Here is a 24,512-nt window from a genome sequence, read left to right as displayed (position 1 = left end):
GGAATTAAGTTCTGCAGGTAAAAACAGGTCTAGAAACCTATTCCCCGCTGGCAGATAATCATTCTGCATGCTTTGACAAAATAACTAATGATATCTCACTGATTTTCTTGAACTGCTAGACCAAGAGCTGTTGCACAATGTCATTGACAATGGACTAATACCCAGCCAGACAATAGAAACACCGCATCGTTTCAATTGTCTTGCTGCTACAAGTACATGTACATGCTGGTAATATCGGCCCAAAGACTGTGCAATTATTTTCCATGATAAAAGCCAACATGGCAGCATAACTATGACAAAAAAAATTGTCATTCCTTAAAAAAAAATCCCCTTTGGTCTAACAGGTACATGTACAGAAGTTTATAGACCACTTGATAACAAGTCAAATGCGGAATATTAAATTATCATATTTTTCAAGGTTTTTTTCAGACCTTGTTTATTCTGTGTCATTATAGAATACAACTAGATCTACAAGCAAGAGCCACTCACACTAGTGCGAGGTTATACTAACCACAGAACCGCATTTGGCGGTGGATTTCCAATCTAACTCATGGGTCGCGTGTGCTTCTGGTGTCCACAACACACGACTTCTATGGCTTGATTTTTCTGTGTGCGAAGGCATTGTAAAGAACTCTTACTTAGTCTTGCCTTAACGAGCAAGTGCAAGACTTTGGAGCCAAATGAGTAACCTCGCATTATTACTACAAGTCTTAGTGCCAAAGTTCCTTATTTTTACTCTCCATGTTTACACATCACTATTTAGACAAAAAAATATGCCTCCAATTAATTTCACTTCTTTCGTCATTTCATTTTCACTCACTCACTGACATCATTGACAGACTCAGCTCAGCTCAACAACAGCTCAGGCCTCAGCTTAACCCAGAGAGCTCCCGCCCGCACAGCGGGCGGGAGCCCAGAAGCTTACCGTGTATTTGACCATTGTCACCGGACTAGGGTGATTTATGGTCTAAATATTTCTCCAAATGAATTGTGAAAACGGAAAGTATACAATTACCACGATTATATGGATGAAGGTCTAACGAGTGGCAGATTCCTGACATCTGGGCACAGTCTGGAACCTCAAAAAAACGAAAAGTTCTCTCCTTCTACCCCGTCTCGATCGGCCATTTTTGTTAAAAATCGTAACAAAATGGCCGATCGAGACTGGGTAGAAGGAGAGAACTTTTCGTTTTTTTGAGGTTCCAGACTGTGCCCAGATGTCAGGAATCTGCCACTCGTTAGACCTTCATCCATATAATCGTGGTAATTGTATCCTTTCCGTTTTTACAATTCATTTGGAGAAATATTTAGACCATAAATCACCCTAGTCCGGTGACAATGGTAAAATACACGGTAAGCTTCTGGGCTCCCGCCCGCTGCGCGGGCGGGAGCTCTCTGGGTTAGCCTTAGACCAAAAGCTTCGGTCTCTGTTATGTTGGTTGTTCAGCTGAACTCCGTTGGCTTCACTCACCAAATACAGAGACCGAAGTTCTAGCGCGATCTGTACAGGGGACTCAATGGCCATATGTTTATGTACTTAAGATCGGATAAAACGGGGAAGTGAATTTGCGCGACAGCCGAGGTAAGTCACTGTTTTTGTTCCTTTTAACTTGATTTTTCTCCGTTTCTTGGCAACTAATGCCAAGAGGGAATATCAATTTGCATTTTGGTCGCATTAATTTTCAAAATTTTTATTGATTAAAGACAAAAATTGAAGAGCCCCGACGGGGGGATTTTGCATTGCAAGTCCCCTAATGGTGGCTGCACGCTAGCGAGCCGTCTGTGTATGAGGAGAACTTAAAAAAAAAAATGTTAAAAAACTCCTCAAAACAGACGGCTGCCAGCTGTCTAGGTTAGCCTCAGCTCAATTCTAGACTTTGTTGTCACTTCACAATGTCAATGTCAATGACAATGTCAATGCATAAAAATCTTCTATGTTTACTTTACTTCATTATTAATTCATTCACTACATTTATGGCACAATCATAATCACCACAATTCATTTCATTCCAGAGCCGTTTCTGAACAGCGAATGCGGCTGGACTGTGTCGAGACTTGTCTTGGTCTCGACGTCTCTGGCACTCTGCCCCTCGCCTCCTCGGGCGCGGCGCGGGCTGAGCCTCGATCTCGCACTGCACTGACTGAGGCCGAGCTGTGCTGTGTTGAATGAACCTGTCAGAAAAACCGGAAACGAATTCATGAACATATAGGGGGAAAGGTAATAATGAAGAAAATGTAAAATTTACCCAGGACCAGGAGAAAATCCAAAGTCACCATCATCGTCATCTGTGGAGAAATTCATGGTGAATTCAGTGAAAACAGATCCTCTTTTGGGGATTCTTGACGGGCGTATCTCGAACCTTCATGTGACCCGTCTCAGAGATGAGAGGTCATTTCGATCAAGTCGATTTATCTAAAGCCATTATACAGTCTGAATTATTTGTGTATATTTGCTGTAAAACTTGACATTTTCCAAATTTATTACTTTTACACATAATTCTCAATTATTTAAGATATAAAATGAAACACCGTTGTTCAAATTACAGACCAAAAAAATAATCAAGGAAACAATCTTTTCGATTGTTTACATTGTGTTAAATTGGCAACGTTTAAATGCCCTCTGCACATGGACTTTGTTTACATCGGTCAGAAAGTCGGGAATCTTTAATTCTTCACAAATTATTACTTCAATTAGAAATTATTAACACATTTTAATTTTATTAACGATTCGGTCCATATAAAAAGGGAGAAATTTCCCCCAATAAATACGAAATAATGTTGGGTGGCTACTGGAAAAGTGTGAAGTCCAGTCCAGCATACCATGGAGGTAGAAAGAATGAGCAATGATACCTAACAATTTGCAAATCAACAAATTACTTGGGCATCAAATATTGTAATTCAACAATACAAGTACAAAAAGTAGGCATAAGCAAGGTTTTTTTTTTCGGACCCAAGCAGTGAGCGCTAACGGCAACTATATGTTAATAATCAGAAGTATTCCAGGGCCCCACTCACACAAACTTTGCTTTTTAGGGGTCCTTAAACCACTAACGGCAACTATATGTTAATAATCATAAGTATCATAAGTATTCCAGGACCCCACTCACAAGCTTTGCTTTTTAGGGGTCCTAAAACCAACTCATCTATGCTATGATCTATTCGATACTCATTTACGTTGTATGTACATGTATATCTATTTTGATTATGATGTGATGTCTTTGGTTTTAAATAAATAAACTTGAACTTGAACTTAAACTTAATTGAAGCATTAAAAGGACGCTCCACAGTTATGTTTGTGCGCATTATGATCTGCGCATAGTTTACACTCTGCGCGCTGACGTCACAATGGATGAACAGGTGATTAATTAGCTGCGGGTATGAGCTGATTTTTCTCATCTTCTGCACTTTAACTGTAGATCCGATGCGTCATTTCATGAAGCTAAAAAATTGAATTGTTCCATGGACCATTCAAAAAAAAAATTCTACAAATTCAAAATACTTTACTCTGCATTGCTGCCAAGAATCACGAATATTACCCCAAGTTTGAATACATGGTAGAGTGGTTTTGATTTTTTTCTTCACATAGATACAAAGCATTCGGCGCATTTTTTTGTGTTTTAAAAAGCACATTTGCTCTAATAAAAATGCTAATAGTTTAAAAACAAGCACATGAACCCCTATTTTTTAATGTTTGTACCTCTTAGGTATACCTTCCTCTACAACTCTGCAAATTTTGGTGAAAATGAGATGGATTTTGAATAAAGTGCAGCATTTATTGTACGTTTGTAGTTTGTTACTGAAATTTTACATTTTTTTATTGGGATTTTGTTATCGTTTACGCCTTCTTAAAGAAATGACAGCGCTGTTAAACTTAAAATTGCAAACAAATAGCACTATAAATAGATTCTCCATTATAACGATACAATTATTAACTCTCTTGCGAAATTTGATGACTTTTTCATGTATTTTGACTGAGTAATAGAGGTTTAAACTCATTGTAGTAATCTTGGGAGGTCTAAAAATGCCAAATTCTTTTGAATGCGCAATTCTTAAGAACATCAATTTGGGTGAACTTTGAAGCTCTATAGCAAAAAATCAAGCACATGGACCTATGTTAATTTTTGCATATTTCGAATATTAAGGTTCTAAAGTATCTATGTGCAAAGTTTGGTGAAAATGACATGGATTTTACTTTAACTGTGGAACGTCCTTAAATGAGGCAACAAATATGTGTTTCTGTGTTTTAATGGTTCAAGTGTTGTTGGAAACCCTGACCCAGGTCTAGATGTATAGGATAAAGTATATACACTGCACTGTTAAAAATACTAGTAATTTTACCACCCCCCCCCCAAAAAAGTAAATGTTTACCTTTTAAAAACAGATGACACAATGATTTAACAAACCAAACGCATATATGCAGTGATATGTAACGTAGAATTACAAGTTAAATGTAAAACAAAGTAACTTGAATAAAATATAAACTGTTTTAATTACTTTTTTTACAGTCACAGTAAAAAGAACAATAATTATTACTGCCAGCTGGGACTCACTATTTTTAACCGTACGTGTGGATATCTGTAGGCCTAACATTTGCATTTTTTGTCTAAAACTGATCAAATTATAACATTATCAAAAAACAAATCTCTACTCGTAATTTTTTTTCTCACAAATCCATAAGTATATTCACCCCCACCTACCAAAGAAGCATATTCCAATAATATAGTGAAACATTAATCTTTAGATTTTGTAGACGTACCCCAACAAATGAATAATAAACTGGAAAGGTGTATTGCTCGTCTGCAAAATATAACATTTTTCTTCAACATATATTATATAATAATTAGAAAATAATATCATATTTCACCCTTCTCGCTTTGCTTTTGCTTCCTTTTCTGTCTTTTGTTTTTCCTAGTCGTCATTTTTTTTTTTTTGGGGGGGGGTGTCCATGCCTACCCCCATCTGTACGCCTGTGGGTATATGGGTGCAAATATTTACCTATTCAGGCTTCTAAGCAGAGGTTCGCTTTAAATAAATTAAAATAATCTTTGATTCGGGGCAAATAACTAGCTATAATGATGCCACCGGCGTAAATCCACTTTGAGGAGTGGGGAGGATGATTGACTTTTTTTTCGATTTTTGTTTCTGTCGATCTCACACTTAGGTATAAGGGCTTATTATAATCACTCGGGTCGCGTTCGCGTTCGAAATCACTCGGGTCGCGTTCGAAATCACTCGGGTTTTGGATTTTTGGCGATTTTTTTTTTTATTTCGATGCAATTTTTTTTCTAACGGTGTCTTCAATAGGACAAACACACTGGGAAAATAAAATGAAATTGAAATTCTAGTTTCGTTTTAAGCCGGCAAGTGCCTTAAATAAAATGCACTCGCCTACTGCTTAACATAACAAACAAGCAAATCAGCAATGTGGCTCATCTATCCGAGAATACATCCAGACTTCTACTGTTTTTATACGAGGACTCCGAGTCGGAACTTGCCATATCTGCCACATCGATATGACATCGTCATTCCCATGTGCGGACATGCATGCCTGCATGCAATGGCCCCAAGGCGGGACCCGGCCACGGTCGGACACGGCGTGCATCGGTGCATCAGCGCGATGATTCGGAACATGTTATTAAAATGCTTTGGGGAGCTAGCGTTTTCAAATCAATTTATTACTATCGTCAGAAATTAACTTAATTTTGATAACCAAGAAGAAATATAAAAGTAGCGGGGTCCGCTATCACCACGAGGTTGAAGAGAAGTGTCTATCATCATAAAGGAGGTAAGAGAGTAGTGCAGTGATGTCCGTCGGTAATACGACCTTTAAAAGTTCACGGCGGCGTCCGCTATCACCACGAGGTTGAAGAGAAGATATCTATCCTCGTAAACATCGTCAGAGATAATACCGCGTCTTTCTCCCTGATTAATGCGACCTCTAAATAGCTAGCACCTCAAAAAAATCTTGAAATATGTTCTGAACGATCACGCACTGTAACTAGAACTACGCCGATATTTTATATCCGATTTTTCCTTCAAGGGGCATGATCGAAGATTGGCAGGTGATCGCGCCGATTGTGGTAAAAAAAATTAAAATCGAACAGGACATACAATTACGATTTTAAAATTAATTTAAAATCGATTTCCAAAATCAATTTTAAAATCGATCTAAGATCAATTTTAGATCAGTTTTAGTATTAGTTTTTAAAACCCCATTCACATTTTTACTGATGCTGACGAAAAGTTAGTTTGGTTGTCAGAGCATTATTTGTCCTGCGTCTAAATAACTATGTCCGATCGAGGGACCGTTTTAATTTCGGAAAGGTAGGAGAGAGAGAGAGAGAGAGAGAGAGAAAGACTGATCCCCGTTCAGCTCAACGTATACGTTTGGCACGCGAGCACAAAAAAAGATCAATTAAGCACATCACCTGATGCAATGTTTCGAGAATAAGGGAATTTTTTAGGTCTCCAGTTACTTAAAACATGATATGGCCATTTTATCTATAAAATAAGACAAATTTTATGAGAAATGGACAATAATTAAGAGCAGAATTTTAAAACGCCTATCGGAAAGATCGTCCTCAAAGCTCATTACGTATTAGACAGCTGGCAGCCGTCTGTTTCGAGTTTTTAAACATTTTTATTCCTCCACAGACGGCTCGCTATGGTGCAACCATCATTACGGGGTTAACAATGCAAAATCCCCCAGACGGCGCTCATCGATTTTTGTCTTTATTTCATAAAAATATATGAAAAGAACTGTATCAAATAAATATTATTATTCCGTTTTGTCCTAAAATGCACAAAAAAGGGAAAATGAACTTACAGACCCCCTTACATACATTTTAATATTTATTTTGCGAGCTAGCGAAGCGAGTGAGCCGCCAAAAATAATTTTTTTTTCTGGTTTTTAATCGCATTTTCTAACAGAAATTCTAAAATATGAGCGAGCAAAGCGAGCAAGTAAAAAATAACCACTTTTTTATTTTCAATCGCATTTTCAAATAGAAATTTAAAAAATGATGGTTGGTTGTTTATGACAGATATTCAAAGATTTTACTAACGGATTAATTGAAATATATTTTCTTTCTTAAAAAGTGGGGGGATATTTGTACACGCCATCCCCCCCCCCTCTCCAAAAAGTGGGGGGGATATATCCCCATCCCCCCCCCCCCCGGGACTACATGCCATCTACATGCCATCACTCACTTGTGCCGACCATCCACAAAATGATACAGAATTTGAGAGCTAGCTAAAAAGATGACAAACAAATTAATAAAACAAGGGGTACATTTTTTTATTGCCCTGCAAATTGGGCATTTTCTATCGCCATTTGAATTCATCGGAATTTATTATTATTTATTTATTTGTTCATGTTTTATTTATAACAAATAGTAAAATAAGGTGGAGGGATGTCGGTTCAGTTAAAAAAATTACTGCTTTACAACGAAGCCCTCCACCTTTACATACAGAATATAGAATATAAACATGATAATAGATATATAAATGCAAATCAAAATTAACATAAACTAAAACAAACGTTATAATCTGTAAAATTAAGATAAGAAAATAAACAAAGGAGGAAGGAATACCAGAACAGATATTATGTTATCATAAATGTTTGGCTGATTGGTTTCCTCCTTTAAAATAATTATTGGTGGACTCACGGACCTACTAGGTCCATGGTGGACTCAACTGAAAATAGGAGTTTATTGAATAAGGAGTTTGCTTTATAAGAGAAGGGTCTTCTTTTGAATTCCGTTATAGGGAATCTAGTGCATTATATAGCGGGTATAATATTAAAAGGTGCAATGAGTAATTAGCGATTATAAATAATTTGGGGCTTTTATATTAACTATTTTGAATACTGTTTGTTTGTTTGTATTTATTTCCATATAAAAAGGATAAAATATATACATGCTCAATTTAACATAACATACAGATCATATGGAGGATGGCCCATTTCAGCGGTATCAATAAAATACCGCTTTTCTTCCATGGGGTCCTTTAAAACATAAATACATGCATATAAAGCAAATATATACAAATATTTACACAACACTTCAAAACTTAATTGAATGCATGAAAAGAAAGAAAAATCACTACCCACCCTTTAAAAAAAAAGCAACAACAGGCAAAATGATTATGGAAAACCGAGATACAATTGAATATTTGATTTAAAGGACTAAATCGTTGAACTAGACGATAAATGAATTGGTAATTTGTTATAAAGTGTAGCCCCCCTGTACAAAAATGTCCGTTTACAGCTGTTTCCTGCACGATTTTGTAGCTTTTGCAATAAATCCAAATACTTTTTAGATGCAGATTGCCAAACAATATCAGCATAATCAAAGTGTGGAAGGATAACCGAAGAATATATTAAATTTAAACTAGATTCATTCACAAATCGCCTAAGTCTGCCAAGGAAACCAATCATTTTACCGATTTTTGAACACATGTGATCAAAATAAAATGAACATTCCATTTTAGTTCCCTATCTATAAAAACTCCATGATATTTAACACTTTCTACCATTTGAATATCTGTTTCGCGAATGCGTAAGTGAAGATTTTTATGTCTTGCCAACAAACTATTATACTAATAAACAGTAGTGATATTTTAGTCTTTGTTCAACTGATTGCCAATTTAGGGTTGTAAGAAGTGTACAATGTAGTGTGTTATAATCCTTATCTAATATTAATCTCCCATATCTATTTTGTATTTTTTATAGTTTGGATAGATTTGTTTTCGAACAGTAATTTCCCCATGCAGTGGAACAATAATCAATATGTGGTAAAATTACAATTATTTGATATATATGATAATGTTCGTGCATAGCCATGCAACACGGGAGACAATTTTGCGCAGTCGGTCATTTTTGTTTTAGTAAAAAATAAATCAATTAAGGAAATGTTTTTATATAATAATTTATCATCGGGTACCATTATGATCTTATGATCATAAATACGCGGACAGACGCACATCAATCTGTCCCAATTAATGACGATCGTTCTTTTTTTTAATGAAACCCCTTTAAAGCATTCTGAGAACCTGCCGGTTGAGCTTTTTTATATTCATGTTTATTTTTTATCATGATTTGTTCTGTTTGAATGATATCTCTAATGAATCTCTACCATAACAAAAATGACAAAGAAAACTACAATTCTATGTCTTCAAATTTCAAAATATCTTCAAATTTATCCAAAAAAATCAGTTGATTAACACAATAAGCTCCGGCCCGCAGATAATGTCCTTTGTCTTCAAGTTCTCCGACGAGAACGATTATAAGGAGAACAAAACATTACTAGTATAACCGATTGTTTGTTTATATATATTTGATCTGTAACTTTGTGTCTCACTGTAGTTGTTATAAGTGTTTGTAAAATTGAAAATGATCCAATATGTGTGGATTTTGACCAATAAATTTTGAAACTTGTTTTATTATTTGCACCGTCGCATAAAGAGGGGGGGGGGGCAGAAGCGGATCTAGAGGGGGGGTTGGGGGGGGTTGCAACCCCCCCCAAAAAAAAATCCGGGGACCATTTTTTTAAATCTTATCTTTTTTTTTAAACTTGTAATTTTAGAAAACGCCATTTTCACACACAGATTTTCCCTCCCACACCCTCCCCCCTCGCTCGCTCCGCTCGCTTGGACTCGGTCGCTACGCTCCCTCGCATACCACCCCAACCCCCCCCCCTTTATAAAAAGCTGGATCCGCCCCTGGGGGGGGGGGCTGGAGCATCTAGTCCACTGCTGCGGGTCCACGTCACGGATAGAAAAAAGGAAAATATTGGAAAAATTAGAAAACGCATGATTTCAATTGCATAATTTACTTTTTTTTTTGTTGTAAATACAGTTTTCCACCGCCTGTTTCAACTATTTTGTGGCTCGGCATTTTACTTAAATGACATGAGAAATTACTAGCTCCGGGTACTATAGCTTTGGGCAAGAGGGGGAGGGGGTGGGGCTGCTTTGTTATGAAGTGAGAATGTGTCACATGACCGGTGACGGTCACATGATGAAGCCCCCGTTTGAGCTGGCTGATCGATCATGATATCGCGATAGTGATAACGTGAGAGCTGAATTCACGACAAGATGGCAAAATTTATCCCGTTTCTTGCAGTGTTAATTGCCTATTTTGTACCATCGCGTAGTATACAGGTGAGAACTGGAGTCTTACAATCGTCTTTATATTTTCTATAAAATTTCAGTGAGATATGTTCTAATCGTTGCTTTGTCGAACTTACATTTGGTTGGCTTTTGATTGTGGGCATCAACGGAAAGACAAGACGAGGTTGAGCCTGCGTGACTCCGGTCTCCGCAGTCTCTCGGACCTCACTTCAGCGGCGCGTTGCCGCCGCCGAAGGCTCGGGGGCCGATTGCACGAAAGGGTCTTTGCAAGAACCGTCTTTCGTGTCGCCCATTTATTATGATGCGCCCATTTATTATGATGCGCCATGTGAAACGCATTTAAAATAAATTATCTGTATCTGTCCGTTGCCGTACAATCACCAGCATCTGGTTGTCGTGTACGTTTGGGTTTAGGGGGTCAAGCGCTAATTACTCGGTACCTGAGGCTGAGGCTGAGTGCAAACAATAAAAACATATTTATTAAAAATTATTTATCTGTTTCTGTTTCTGTTTCTGTTTGTGGTAACTCCCGTAGGAACTCGGCAGGACAGCATTTTTTGCTGGTAAACGCCAAGCTGGTATATAACCAATTACCTTGGAAACATTTTACGTCTAGGTTAATCAGTCATAGTGGCTGACGTAATAGACGACAGATATCACTCATTGGGCCTTTTTATCAAAGTGGAGACAATGGCAGAGTTGGGATTCGAACTCACAACCTTGCGATTATGAGTCCAATGCTCTAACCACTGGACCACACGACCCGTTAAAGTAAACGGCATGCCAAGTATACAAAATCTTTGTTTATGGAATGATGTGATATATCATGAAATTGTATACAAATTTATCTCATCATGCAACAGGCCCCAGGCATAAGCCGATTGCACGATAGGGTCTTTCCAAGACCAAGGACCGTCTTTCGTATCGCCCATCTTTTATGATGCGCTGTATGCGGGATATTTCTGAAATGTATGATAAACATTTAAAATTTGTTAGCTAGCATTTAAATCAATTTGTATACAATTTCATGATATATCACGTCATTTTATAAACAAAGATTATGTTTAACGGATGAATAAAATATGTTGCAGGTAATTTATTTAAAATGCGTTCCAGATGGCGCATCATAATAAATGGGCGACACGAAAGACAGTGCTTGCAAAGACCCTTTCGTGCAATCGGCCCCTGGAGTCCAGCAGCAGGCGGTGTCATGGGTCAAGTTTGATCAAGCCAAGGCTCGAGAGCCGAGGGATGGATAACCGTCGTGTCGCCGCGCTATATAATTTTGAATTGAATAGATACAAATTAAACGATACTTTGCTTTTACAATAACATTCTATACTTTATTATCCTGCAAAATTTCTTACTTCTCCTTCATTTGAATATTCCATGGTAAGAGTTCCATAGACCATGGCATATGCACCCCCACTAAAATTGAAAATAAAAACATGGATAAGGTTGAGAATAATATAGGAGTGGAATATACATACCAAAATAAGGTTTTATTCCGTCAAATTTCGAGTAGGATCTAGTGCGTGTAATTGTCCATAGACATCGGTTTATTAAGTCAGTAGGGTCTATGAGTCTAGACTAGTCAAACTATCGGCTGATGATCGTTAAAATACCCCTTCCAGTATCAGCGCTTCTCACTACTGACACTAGCATAGCGGGAAGAGGTCTTGACTGCAGATAAAACAAAGTGAGTTCGAGTCCCAACTAAGGTAAGCAACAGTGAATAAATGATAGAAAAATCTGAAGTGAACGAAAACCGGAAGTCTCAACAATCTTTTGTTATTTTTGGTGGGGGGTGCATATGGAACTCTTTCCCATTCCAATAGTAATACAAATTAAAATTCCTTTCCTTTCTCACCATCCATCATGTCCATGACCATGTCAAAGACAAAATTGCAAATGGAGCCACCGGAAGTGGCATGGCATTGAGATTTCAAAGAACAAAAGTATGTTGTAAATGGTTGAGGTTGTTGATAGTATGCCTGACTTTTGTTTGTAATTTTGTTGAGACGGGCAGATCCTGGCTTCCCCCCTCTCAATGTCATGCTTTATTGATTAGATTGGACCTAGCCTTGAGGACTTCGTGATGATATTTTTTAATATTTTGACATCTGCTTATTCATCACGAAGCCTTGAAACCCTTGCCATAGGCATATAAGCGAGACTTGTCAACAAAGATGGATTTCCATAGGAAATCCATCTTTTAAGATAGAAATCACATAAATTTGTTTGATTTTATTTATAGATACACCTTCATACGCCTAATGCGTATAAAGTTGCAAAAAACAGTTAGTATACATGTGAAAAATGAGAGGTTTCTTACCAGACCGATCTCGTGTAGAATCAATGTAGATTTCTCGATCCATTCGTAAAGACCGCACATACAATAGGCTTGAACCTTGACCCGCTTCGTTATGATGTAGCTTCGATAAGCAATGTTACAAAATGCCGCTTTGAAGAACAATTTATAGATAATAATTATTATTTAACAAATAATAAAATTTGAAACTTGATTATAAATATTATAAATAATTATTATTACATTGATAAAATTTTATTCATAATCAAGTTTCAAATTTTATTATTTGTTAAATAATAATTTAACAAATGTTTAGCATTGTTGTGAAGCATGTTAGTTAAATGTATCTGAAATTATCTGGTGAAGAATGGTCACTAATTTCAAAGAAAATTCTTTTAGGTTGGTCTAATTATTTTCATCATGCTTCCCTATAAAGCGCAAACCTACATATGTATTTTCTAAAGAGTAAAAAAAAAAGAGTTTGAATAGTAATGATAATAATAATTCAATATTTATATAGCGCCTATTAAAATTGCTTAAAGCACTTTACTTGTAAAACCTATCTACTTTTCTAAACTCAATAACTTAGCTATACCTTCTTTAAATAACTTAACTACCATCTTAACTAAGGACAAATCAACTGTGAAAATCAGATCGATGACTATTTGTGAATGCAAATAAATTTTTTTTTTGGGGGGGGGTCACATGCATGTCTGGCCTGATGCTGACCTTGGAACAAAGGAAAATGACTCTTGATCTCATTAAAAACATTCAGTATTGTGTCTTGTGAAGGGGTAAGATTGTAATTCAAGTAAGAGACTCTTTATACTACCAGACAAATAAAGAAAATAGGGTTAAATGTAAAAATTAAAAATCTGGACTTTCAAGATTCAAGATTATTGTTCAATGTACTGTACATGTACGCATACAAAGAAATTTGGTTTCCAATGGCTTTAACAATAGGTATGCATAAAGATGAAAAGTACAATTTATATCATTACAATATTGAAGATTTTACATGAAAAAAAAACAATTTATTAACTTTCTGCCATTACTTTAATTATTTAGAATATTGTGACTTTATTTGAATTACTTCTCATTCAGGTAAACCCAGTCATACAAGAGGAGCAGCTATTATGGATATCTGGCGAGGACAATGTGGGCATCTATCGTATCCCTCTACTGACCTACACCCCTAAAGGTGACCTGCTAGCGATCTGTGAAGCCCGTAAAAATGGTGGAGGAGATGCAGGACCAAAGTTTCTGGCCACAAGGAGATCAAAGGACAAAGGTGATTAATTTAATTTCACAGAAAACAAAAATTTTTGAGCAACAAAAATGCAGTGAAAAATCAGAGATATCAAAGCATTAAATGTGAATGGAGAGTGTCATTGTAAAAAAGGTCGTGTTCCGAAGAATTGCAATTGCAATTCTCATTGGCAAAATGATAAAGAATTGCCAAAGCTTGGGACGTGCCTGTGTCCCATAGATATATTCTCGGTACCTTTTTTTAAAATGTTTTAATTTCTTTTCAATTTGGACTATTAAAATAAATGATTGCACTTGTGAAGTCGGGCAAGGCTCTGTATTCATGTCTTTGAGAGAAGACGTAATGTTTCAAACGGTAAATAAATTCACTTCTCCACTGCAATTTTAACTAACCTGGGGTCCTGGGCTGTATATTGTTTAAGGAGAATGAAACCCTTGAAACAGGATAGCTTGTGCCAAAACAGGAAAATCAAAGAAAAAGATAAATGAAAGTTTGAGAAAAATTGAAAGAATAAGAAGAAAGTTATGAGCATTTGAAGTTTAAAATCATTATTGTAATGTAGATCCTCTCATTGGCAATGCAACAAAGATGTGCGATGTCACATGTGCACAACTTTCCCATTCTCTATATATTTCACTCAAAATGCCTCTTTTGTCACATCTACTCAGTAGATCATATATTCTTTCTCTAGGGGGCGTGTAATCCAGATTTTCAAAGAATACATTATGGATAAAGAGTTTGCATCACCTAATAAGAAAGAGCAAAAATAGAAATTTTCGGTGTATTTTATAGTCTATGGAAGGGAAAGTTGTTCACATGTGACATCACAAATATTTTTCGCATTGCCAATGGGAGGATCTCCATAGTGTTAGTGATCGCAATATTCAAATACTCATAACTTTCTCATTATTTGTCATTATTTCTCAAACTTGCTTTGACCTTATTGTGGGCACGTTTTGGTCTCGTGGTTCTGACTCTCGCCTTGCAAACAGAGGGTTGTCACTCGTTCAAATCCTAACTATGGCGTGTTTTCCTTCAGCAAGAAATTTATCCACTCTGTGCTGCATTCTACCCAGGTGAGGTAAATGGGTACCGACAGGAAGTAATTCCTCAAAAAGCTGTGTGCACCAGAATCGGTAGACTAGCTTAGCCGGGGTAATATAGGGGTGCCTTGAGCACCTAGCAAGGTGGATATGTGCGCTATACAAATCCTTTTTTTTTCTTTGATTTTTCTGTTTCCACAAAAGCCAACTTGTTCCAAGGGTTTCATTCCCCTTTAAGTCTGCTAGGGGACTATTTGGCTACTTTGCACTCAGGACTTAGAATACTATTATATTTATATTCATTGGCATTTTATCTTCCATTTCTTTCTAAGGCCAAACCTGGTTGCCAGAGAAGTTTATCCTGAACGATGGACCAATCGTCGACGGCCTGAATCTGGGCGTGGTCTTGGTGGACGACATGACTTCGACCATCTTCATCTTCTACCAGGTGTGTGGGCATTACGTCCAGTGCAACATCTCAACCCAGTACTACATCAAGAGTACCGACGACGGCATCACCTGGACACAGCCCTACAACGTCTCCAAACAGATCGGGACCAAGATGTTTGCCGGTGGTCCGGGCTATGGAATTCAGGTAAGCATCATGGCCAAGGGTACCCCTGTGGAGCATTTTGGCCCAGTGGATTATTTTTCTGACTTTGAAACAGAGGGTCGTGGGTTCGAATCCCAGCCATGGTGTAATTTTCTTCAGCAAGAAATAAGAAATTCTATCCACATTGTGCTGCCCTCAACCCAGGTGAGGTGAATGGGTACCTGGCAGGATTAATTCCTTGAATGCATGAGCGCTGAAAGGCAGCTCCAGCTAGTGCTGGGGTAATAATAATAACGCACCTCGGAATAAAATATTTCTAGATAGATGGCGCTATATAAATGCCTATTATCATTATTACCCTTCATATTAGATGCGACTTTTATTGTGCTATTCAGTAGTTTCTGTTGAAATAAAAGTCACATCTACAATTTGAAGAGCGTATGTAAAATGCTGCTCATTAGTAGGATGAAGTAACTTCTGGGGCCAGTTTCATAAAACTTGTTACAATAACAAATTTGCAAAAACTGTTCAAAGCTACTAAAATCATTCAATTTGATTGGCTGATGGTAAATTTGTTCTAGAAATTATCTATTTGCCATTGCAACAAGTCTTCATGAAATGGCCCTGAAGGTTTCAGTGGCAAAGAATGAATCAGTGTCAGATGATTGAACAACAGTAGCATGAATGACCATTTCTGTTTGCTATTAATAGGAATGCACTTAGGTGTCATTGAGGATTTATGGTTTTTCAGTTCCCTAAAAATAGGAACTGATTTAAATAGCATTTCATAGTTTACCATGTATGGTAATTTTATTTTAAAAACAGAAATTGCTTCCATCAAGGAGGTCTATGGTGTATCATATTTGGTGTCTGATTTTCCTGAAAGAAAAACAAAAGCACTTCATATAGGACAAGTGATTGTTCTTTGTATGACTTTAGTTTTAAATGAGCTTATCCTGATATGTTTTTTCTTGATGTTTCTGAATCGGACAAAGCGTACACCTTGTATAGAATATTTTGTTGATGTTGGTGATCTTGTGTCAATCTATTTTGCTCCTTTATTATATAAATGAAACAGGAAAAGCATGCACCTCATATACATGTAGGCCAACTGATCCTTCTTTGAGGTGTTTAAAGCCAAGATCGAAAAAGCCACGATCATAACTCATCTGTGTCCTCTCCTAACCCGGTGCATTATACCTAACGGTCCTGCTCTGTATCACATCCAGATATCTTGATTTTATATGAGCTTATCTTGATACATTTATGATCTTGTTTCAATCTGCTATTCTCATTTATTAAAATGAAAAAGAAAACCATGCACTTCATACAGGCCAAGCGATCCTTCTTTGTATATCTTAATTTTAGATTAGCTTATCTTAATACATTTTTAAAGTTGTTTCAATCTGATTTTCTCCTTTATTACAAAACAGAAAAAGCATGCGCCTCATATTGGACGGCTGATCCTGTGCGGTCATAGCACGTTGCCTGGTGACGGCCTGTTTTGCCTGCTCAGTGATGACCATGGTGATACTTGGAGATATGGTGGAAGTATGAAGAGCATTCCTTACAACACCAACAAGATCAAAGGAGACTTTGTACCAGATGAATGCCAGGTGTGTATGTCTCTCATCAGGTTGGATAGAGTGATGTTATGGATAATGATGAAGATGATGATGGTGGTGATGATGATGATGATGGTGATGATGATGATGATGATGATTATGATGATGATGGTGATGGTGATGATGGTGATGATGTAGGTCGTGATAGCAATGAAGATGAAGGTCGTGATAACAATGAAGATGATAGGAATCTTGGTGATGGGGATTTATATGATGGTGATGATAATGGTGATGATGATGATATGATGATGATGAAGATAATAATGGTGATGATGATGGTGATGGTAATGATGATTGATTGAGTGGAAATATCAAGAGTATTCCTTACAAAAGTGACAAGATCAAAGGAGACTCTGTACCAGATGAATGCGCGGTTTGTTAGATCAGATTGATATAATAAGTTTGTATATCATATCAGGTTGGTTAAAGCGATGATTATATAGATGATGATGATGATGGGGATGATGGTGATGGTGGTGACAATGTCTATTGATGATGATTGTGATGATTATACTGATGATGATGATGATGCCGATGATAATGATGATAATGGTGATGACTATGATAAAGGTGGTGATTATGATGATAATATGATGTTGGTGATCATGATGATGATGATCATGATGTTGCTGCTGATGATGGTGATGATTGATAATGGAGATGGTAATGATGATGATGGTGATCATAATGATGATAGTAATGATGGTGATGGTGGTGAAGATGATTATTAATTATGATGTTGATGATAATGATGGTGGTGGTGATGGTTTTGTTGATGGTGATTTTGGGGATGATGATGAAAATTTGGACGATAATGATAAAGACAGTCGCCCATTAATTATTTCACTTTTTTCACAATTTACAATCACTCGTGTAATTTCCAACATCAATTTGAATATTTCAGCCTTTGGAACTGCCCGATGGCTCCATAATGGTCAACGTAAGGAACCAATACCAGTACCATTGCCACTGCCGAATGATCGTCATGAGCTACGACGGAGCGGACTCTTTCAAGACAGATGACCTTCGGTTTGACACGACCCTCGTTGACCCCACTGTAGCGGCCTCTATTCTTTATCACCATGGAGTCCTCTTCTTCAGCAATCCCGAGGATGATGTTCATAGTAAGTACATCCACTGATTTCAAGTACTGGGCCATTATTCAATTGGAAGTATTAATTTTTTGTTTTTAAAGTATTTTACTAAGCATTTTACTTGGCTAAGCAAAATGCTTAAATTCGTATTAAGATCACAGCTAAGTATTTTACTTACTTGGCTAAACAAAATGCTTAAACTCGTATTAAGATCACATCTAAGTATTTTACTTACTTGGCTAAGCGAAATGCTTAAACTCATATTAAGATAACATCTTAGTATTTTACTTTATCAAGCCAAATTTAAGCAAAATACTTATTACCATTGTGACGTCATGAAGTTTGAGCCAAATAATGTGCATTGTATGTATCCATCTGTGCGTAGAATGATTGTGCGTATCACGTTTGTAAAACTACACGCAAGCCAGGCTTAATTCTGGTAGGCACTCCGCCCCCAAAATGCAGTTGAATACCAAAGATAGAAAAGTATTTTACTGAAGCAAAATACTGAGTAAGATATGTGAAATTCTAGGTTAAGTATTGAATACCAGCCCAGGTGTTTACTTTTGGTGTTGATGTGGTGTAAGGTTGGTTAGGGTCCTATGTCCAAATGTGTTTGTGTTAGGAGCAAATAGATACATTTACTGAATCAGGCTCCTACACCAATGATTACATGCTTGTGTTGACACTAAGAAAGGGTGTTGAATCAAGTCATTTGTGTTACGAGCAAGAAAATGGTGCTGAAACGAGCCTCTATATTGATGCTCTCGTGTTTGTGTTGAGAACATAGAAATGGTGCTGAATCAACCTGCTATGCCAAGGTTTAAGTCTTTGTTGAGATGGTGCTTGAATCAAGCCCTACACTTTTGTTTAAGTGTTCGTATTGAGAGCAAGGAAAGGGTGCTAAATCAACTCTTTAAATCAGTGCTTCAGTGTTTGTTTTGAGAGCAAGGAAAGGGTGCTAAATCAACTCCGTAAATCAGTGCTTCATTGTTTGTTTTGAGAGCAAGGAAAGGGTGCTAAATCAACTCCGTAAATCAGTGCTTCATTGTTTGTGTTGAGAGCAAGGAAAGGAAAGGATTCTAATAGTGATTATGTTTTACATGTAGGTAATAGCATTACCATTCAAATGTTGTTAAGGGTTCAGTGTAATGCCAATACCGTTTGCCAAGCTTGAGACTTAGGAATATCTCGCTGGAATGCTCCATGAAGTCGAGAAAATTTTTGTTGTGTGCAGGTAGGACAGAATAAAAAAACTGGGGCAATGATAAATCTGTTTAAAAGAATGTGTGTAGTGATACTTGTACTGATGTATGAAGCATCACGCTCCAGCATCAACAGCTAGGTTTGAAAGATTCTATTGACGATGTTGGTGTTGGAGTATGTTAGTCCAGACTTTACGCATTTACTACGGGGAAACTCTCTACAACGCACCAATTCCTTCATGCAAGTCAAATCACAATGGAGAGCTGAGAGGTTTTTGTCGAAATTTTGTGGGCCGGGACAACATCTCTTGACTCTGGACGACATATTTGCAATTGTTCCAGTTTAAATCTTCGGATGATCTGCTGTCCCAGTCCACCATTTTCGACAAAAGCCTCTCAGCTCTCCATTGTGATTCTAATTGCATTTTCAAAAGAATCGATGCGTTGTAGAGAGTTTCCCAGTAGAACATGCGAAAATTACCCAGTTTGTAATGTCCACGATTGTTTCGAAAATCTAGAAGCACTACCTGTTATAGCTTTTCCCAAAGATAAGTTTTACATATTTCCTTTGGATGTTTCATCAAGCAGTTTGGAAATTACGAGCGACTTTTGCAAACGACTGGTGATCCTTTCTTGTGCTAAGTGATACACCCCAGAGTTCCATTGGTGTTGATTTAAATCTCAGGAAAGGGTCACTAGTTCTTCATAAAGTCGCTCGTAGCATAAGAACAGCTTTATAAAACACCCACCCCTTGACATTTAAATTCTTGTAATGCTCTGACAACTCTTAAAATCTTTGTCCCCTTGACAGGAATCAACCTGACACTGCGTTGGAGCTACGACAACGGGACAACCTGGGCTAGCGCCCTCTCAGTCTGGCCTAAGGCTAGTGGTTACAGCACCATGATGGCTCTCCCAAATAACATTCAGGAGAGCAAGTATATCTATATCTTGTATGAGAAGGGACAAAAATCCGCAACAGAGACCCTCTCTCTTGCTAAAATTAGCATAACAGGAGATTTATAGTGCCAGTTTTCCCCAAGAAGTCCATCTGAATGGTGTGATTACATGAATGATCTTTTGTGACGATCGAGAAAGTTATATATTCAGATTATATTTTCAAGTACATTTTCTTGATTGGGACAAAATTTCGATTGAAATGTTTAAGGTTTGCTGGAGGAGTGTCATTATATTGAAAAATCAGTTTCTGGCTTGCACCCAGTAAATAGGAATGCATTGATCGATCTGATAAATAAGTCAGAAAATATGGTGGAATCAGCGGGATTTGAACCTCTCATTTACCGATTGCTGGTCAGCAACCCTACCACCAGGCAATCACTGGTATATTGCACAGTTACTATGACACAAGATCAAATACCTCAGTACCTCTGATTTTTAATCTGACTTGCATTCTTAGTCCGCCATGGACGATGGAATGAAATGTTTTGATTCTTGCATTAAATAGTATACAAATAATGAATGTTTACACTGTAAAAAATGAAGTGCTAATTTAGCACTTAAAGTGCTTGTATAGTGACTGCACTACGAGTGCTGATTTTCTAGTTCAAATTTAAAGTAGAAAATCAGTCACTATCCAAACGCTGTAAGTGCTAAATTAGCACTTCATTTTTTAAAGTGTATGAGTGCAATGGACAGAATACTTCATGAGGTGAAAGATGAAATGTTTACGCCTCGTTGAATGGATCATTCATTTCATCTTTCACCGAATGAAGTATTCTGTCCATTGCATGAATGAAAAGAACACTCATTTGGTTTATATGACACCTTAAAATAGATTCTTTTTCGTAAGAAATTTGTGAATTTTGATGCAAAATATGCTCATGCAGTGCGAGCTCGGTCTGTTGATTATCGCGTACATACAACATGCGCGCTGCAAACACGAGTGGTGCCTGCATCGTAGTCTGGGTGCGCGTGTGCAATGGACAAAATCGTATGGATCCAAAATTGAACGATGAATGGATATAAAATTGCACGGTCGATGACGTCATTGTGAAATGGGCTGAATGATCGATATCGACCAACGAATCCAATGACAAGGATCTATCTAAGAGTCATATAATGACAGTTATTCAATACTGCCATATGGATACAGCAATGCCATTTCGAGCTGGGGAGCGATTCATCAATATTTTTGTCCGACAAGTTGTCGGGTCTGACAACTTTCCTTGAGTATGATTGGCTGAGAGGCACTGTTACCATAAAATCTGTCGGATATGCTTGTCAGACGTCTGACAAGTCCTTTCATGACACGCTCCCCTGAAGTCTTTTGAAAAGTATTTACTTGGGTATTACATCTATGCAGGTTTTATTCTACCATAATAGTAGTAGATACCAAGAATAGTTGTTCGCATGAAATGTACCTCTTCCTCATGTAACTTCTTAAGTATAACAAGAGCATTATTTGTATTTCGTTGTGTTGTGCAATCATACATGTAATTATTATATTCAGCCTACCCCCCCCCCCTTACCTCAGATGAATTAAGACCAACCGTCTAAAAAGGATATAATTTCAAGCATACTGTACTTCGTCATCATAACATCTAGATTTTATTTCATCAGTTCATTTATTGTAAGCATTTTATTGTTCAGTTCAGTTCAGTTATGTACATTTAATTTGGCTGAAGGAGAAGTGTTTAATTTGTGTATGTCCCATAAACAAGCAAACATGTTTATGTAGCCATAAGATATGATTCTGGTGTAAAAAGCTATTGACATGAATTGGTTTTAAGCCCAATATCTTGGACTCTATGAATTTCATAATTAATTTATTTCCTTTGATTGATTACATAGTATTGAGTTTCAATCAATTGTGTACAGTTTTATTTTGAATGTTCAGTACTAGGTGCTTGGTGTTATCCACTTATCATTAGATGATATTCTTGCGGCAGTTTGTGAAAGCAGTGTCAAATTATACACTGAAAAAAAATCCAGAATTATTGTGGGCGAAGTTGTACAAACACATATTTTGTTTTTAATCATTTATTAATTGACAATTTGCACTCCATGAACTGGTTATTTCTTAAGATTTTAACCAAAGCTGAAACAAATATTTTAAAGATAAATGCCAGTTGTGGTAACAATCTCAAAATGAGTGTTAGTATTTATTAAAAAAAAGACTTTTGAAGTAAATGTGTAATTGCTGACAAATGAGCAAATATGCACAGTATTTCATCAAAATGGTCTGGTCTTTTTTTCCAAGCAATGTTAATACATTGTCCCACTAATGCCTTTCTGTGTTAGTGATCTTCAGAGTGATTGCTTTTCGGCAACGATTTCATGATTTCCAAAAATTAAGATCTATAGTAATGTGACAATTAACCTTGATTTTAAAGATTTTCTCATGGAATAATTGTTTGCTGCAACTACATTATTCTACCTTTAACATTAACAGCAATACTCAGTTTGAAATACGGCAGTTATTGGTAATTTAACATCGCTGTTTGAATGTCGAAACTTTTGCTATAAATAAAAAAAAAATATTCGATCAGTTCATATAACTGTCGTAAACTAAGGGCCCTTTGCGAAGAGATTTGCATCTGATCACAACTCAACAAATCAAGTGTAAGTCCCTAATACTCAATTTCTATTGGTTAAAACTTCAAGTTGCGTTTGATTGTTGGAGTTGGGATTGATAACAACTCTTTCTACAATAGGCCCCATGTTGTCTGAAGGGTTTTCAGTGTGTATGTTTTATTATTAGGAAATCATATACCTCTATATTATTATTTTTTTATTCGGCATTTCAACAAGGAACAAGTTACTTAGCAAATACATGAGTACAAAAGAGGAAAGGAACAAGGATGTCTACAATAGTAGTCCAGGTTGCCTGGGAAACGAAAAAGTAAAATGAATTATTGTACCCCGCGGCTTTCCACCCTGACCTGGGCTCCGTAACACAAAGGTTTGCAATCAATCCCTAAATACCAATGACCAATCAAGATCATCGTTGCATGCGCATTCTGTTTAAAATACCTACCGGGAACCAATCAGTGCGGTTCTTTCATATTTGCAATTCATCGCTAACCTTTGTACTGTATTATGGAGCCCATGACATGTAAGGTGACAGCTAAGAATAAAAACACATACATAGAATATTATATAAAATGTATATACATTAATATAGATTATATATATTATATATATATATATTATATACATATTAATGTATGTGACTTTGTTATCCTTGCCTGTCTTTACACACTGTAAATTAAAAGATGTGTTCCTTATACGTTTGTCAGAATAATTTGTAAAAGATAAGTCACAATGTCTGTGATGAAGATGTGCATGTATGTTAATTAATATGGGTACCATATTAATTACTTTATGAAATTGATAATTTCATAAAGTAATAGAAATCAATCCAATTTCACTGCACAGAACATGATTATATAATGTGTCTGCAAGTTGAATTGAAAATAAAACAAAACGTTTTGTTTTAAAATTAGGAATATGTTTAATTGAAGCTAATTTATAAAAACTGAAATAATTTAGGCCTATGTTCATTCCTGTTCATGTAATTTTGAATACTTGACTTGTATATTTCTTGTAATATCATGCTGCTATATATAAGACCAAATAAACATGAATAACACTGAGAGATGTGTTATTTATTGATTGCTTTTGTTATTTTTTTTGTATCAAAGAGTAGTGTCAAAACTAGATAAAAAGATTGAAATTGCAAAACGAAATGATGAGTTTGTTGTTGGAGAAGAAAGAGGGATGGATCTCAATGTGTTTGTATTTGAGACAAGGAGGAGAAGAAGAAGAAAATGAGGAGGAGGAAGAAAAAGAAGACGAAGAAGGAGAAGAAGAAGGAGGAGGAGAAGAAGGAGAAGAAAAAGGATGAGGAGGAGAAGAAAAAGAAGAGGAGGGGAAGGAGGAGAATAAGAAGGAGGGGAGAAGTGGAAGAAGGAGGAGAAGAAGAAGGGGGAGAAAGAAGAATGAGAAAAGCGAAAAGAAAGAAGATGAAGGGAAGGGGATGAGGACGAAGAAGACGAGATGGAGGAATAAGAGGGAAAGAGAACAAGGAAAAGTAGGAGAAGGAAAGAGAAGAGCCCCCTCCCCGAATACAGGTTCCCCAAATGAGAAAGCATCGAATAGAATGACATTAAATCACATAGAAAATAACATAGTGAAATAACAGTGAAGACGATGAACAAAAATTTAGAAAGATAAAAACATGGAAGCTCAAAAGTGATGGACCCCGGCATGAACCTACAAGTTGAAACCTATATCATTTCAAAGCATACATATTCAGCT

General features: G+C 36.7%; 1 protein-coding gene across 1 annotated transcript; it reads left to right on the top strand.

The window, feature by feature from the left end:
* Positions 1-10,049: 10,049 nt before the first annotated feature.
* On the top strand, positions 10,050-23,848 carry LOC129278282 (sialidase-1-like). The gene is made up of 6 exons (XM_054914484.2): positions 10,050-10,161; positions 13,547-13,733; positions 15,088-15,350; positions 16,742-16,924; positions 17,838-18,057; positions 20,044-23,848. Exons 1-6 carry the CDS (start codon positions 10,096-10,098, stop codon positions 20,256-20,258), a joined length of 1,134 nt encoding a protein of 377 aa, XP_054770459.2. The 5' UTR covers positions 10,050-10,095; the 3' UTR covers positions 20,259-23,848.
* The last annotated feature ends 664 nt before the right edge of the window (positions 23,849-24,512 follow it).

Source organism: Lytechinus pictus, chromosome 15 (genome assembly GCF_037042905.1).
Source record: "Lytechinus pictus isolate F3 Inbred chromosome 15, Lp3.0, whole genome shotgun sequence".
Lineage (NCBI taxonomy): Eukaryota > Metazoa > Echinodermata > Echinoidea > Temnopleuroida > Toxopneustidae > Lytechinus > Lytechinus pictus.
Note: the sequence above shows the minus strand (reverse complement) of the source record. Positions and strands in the feature narration are given on the sequence as shown.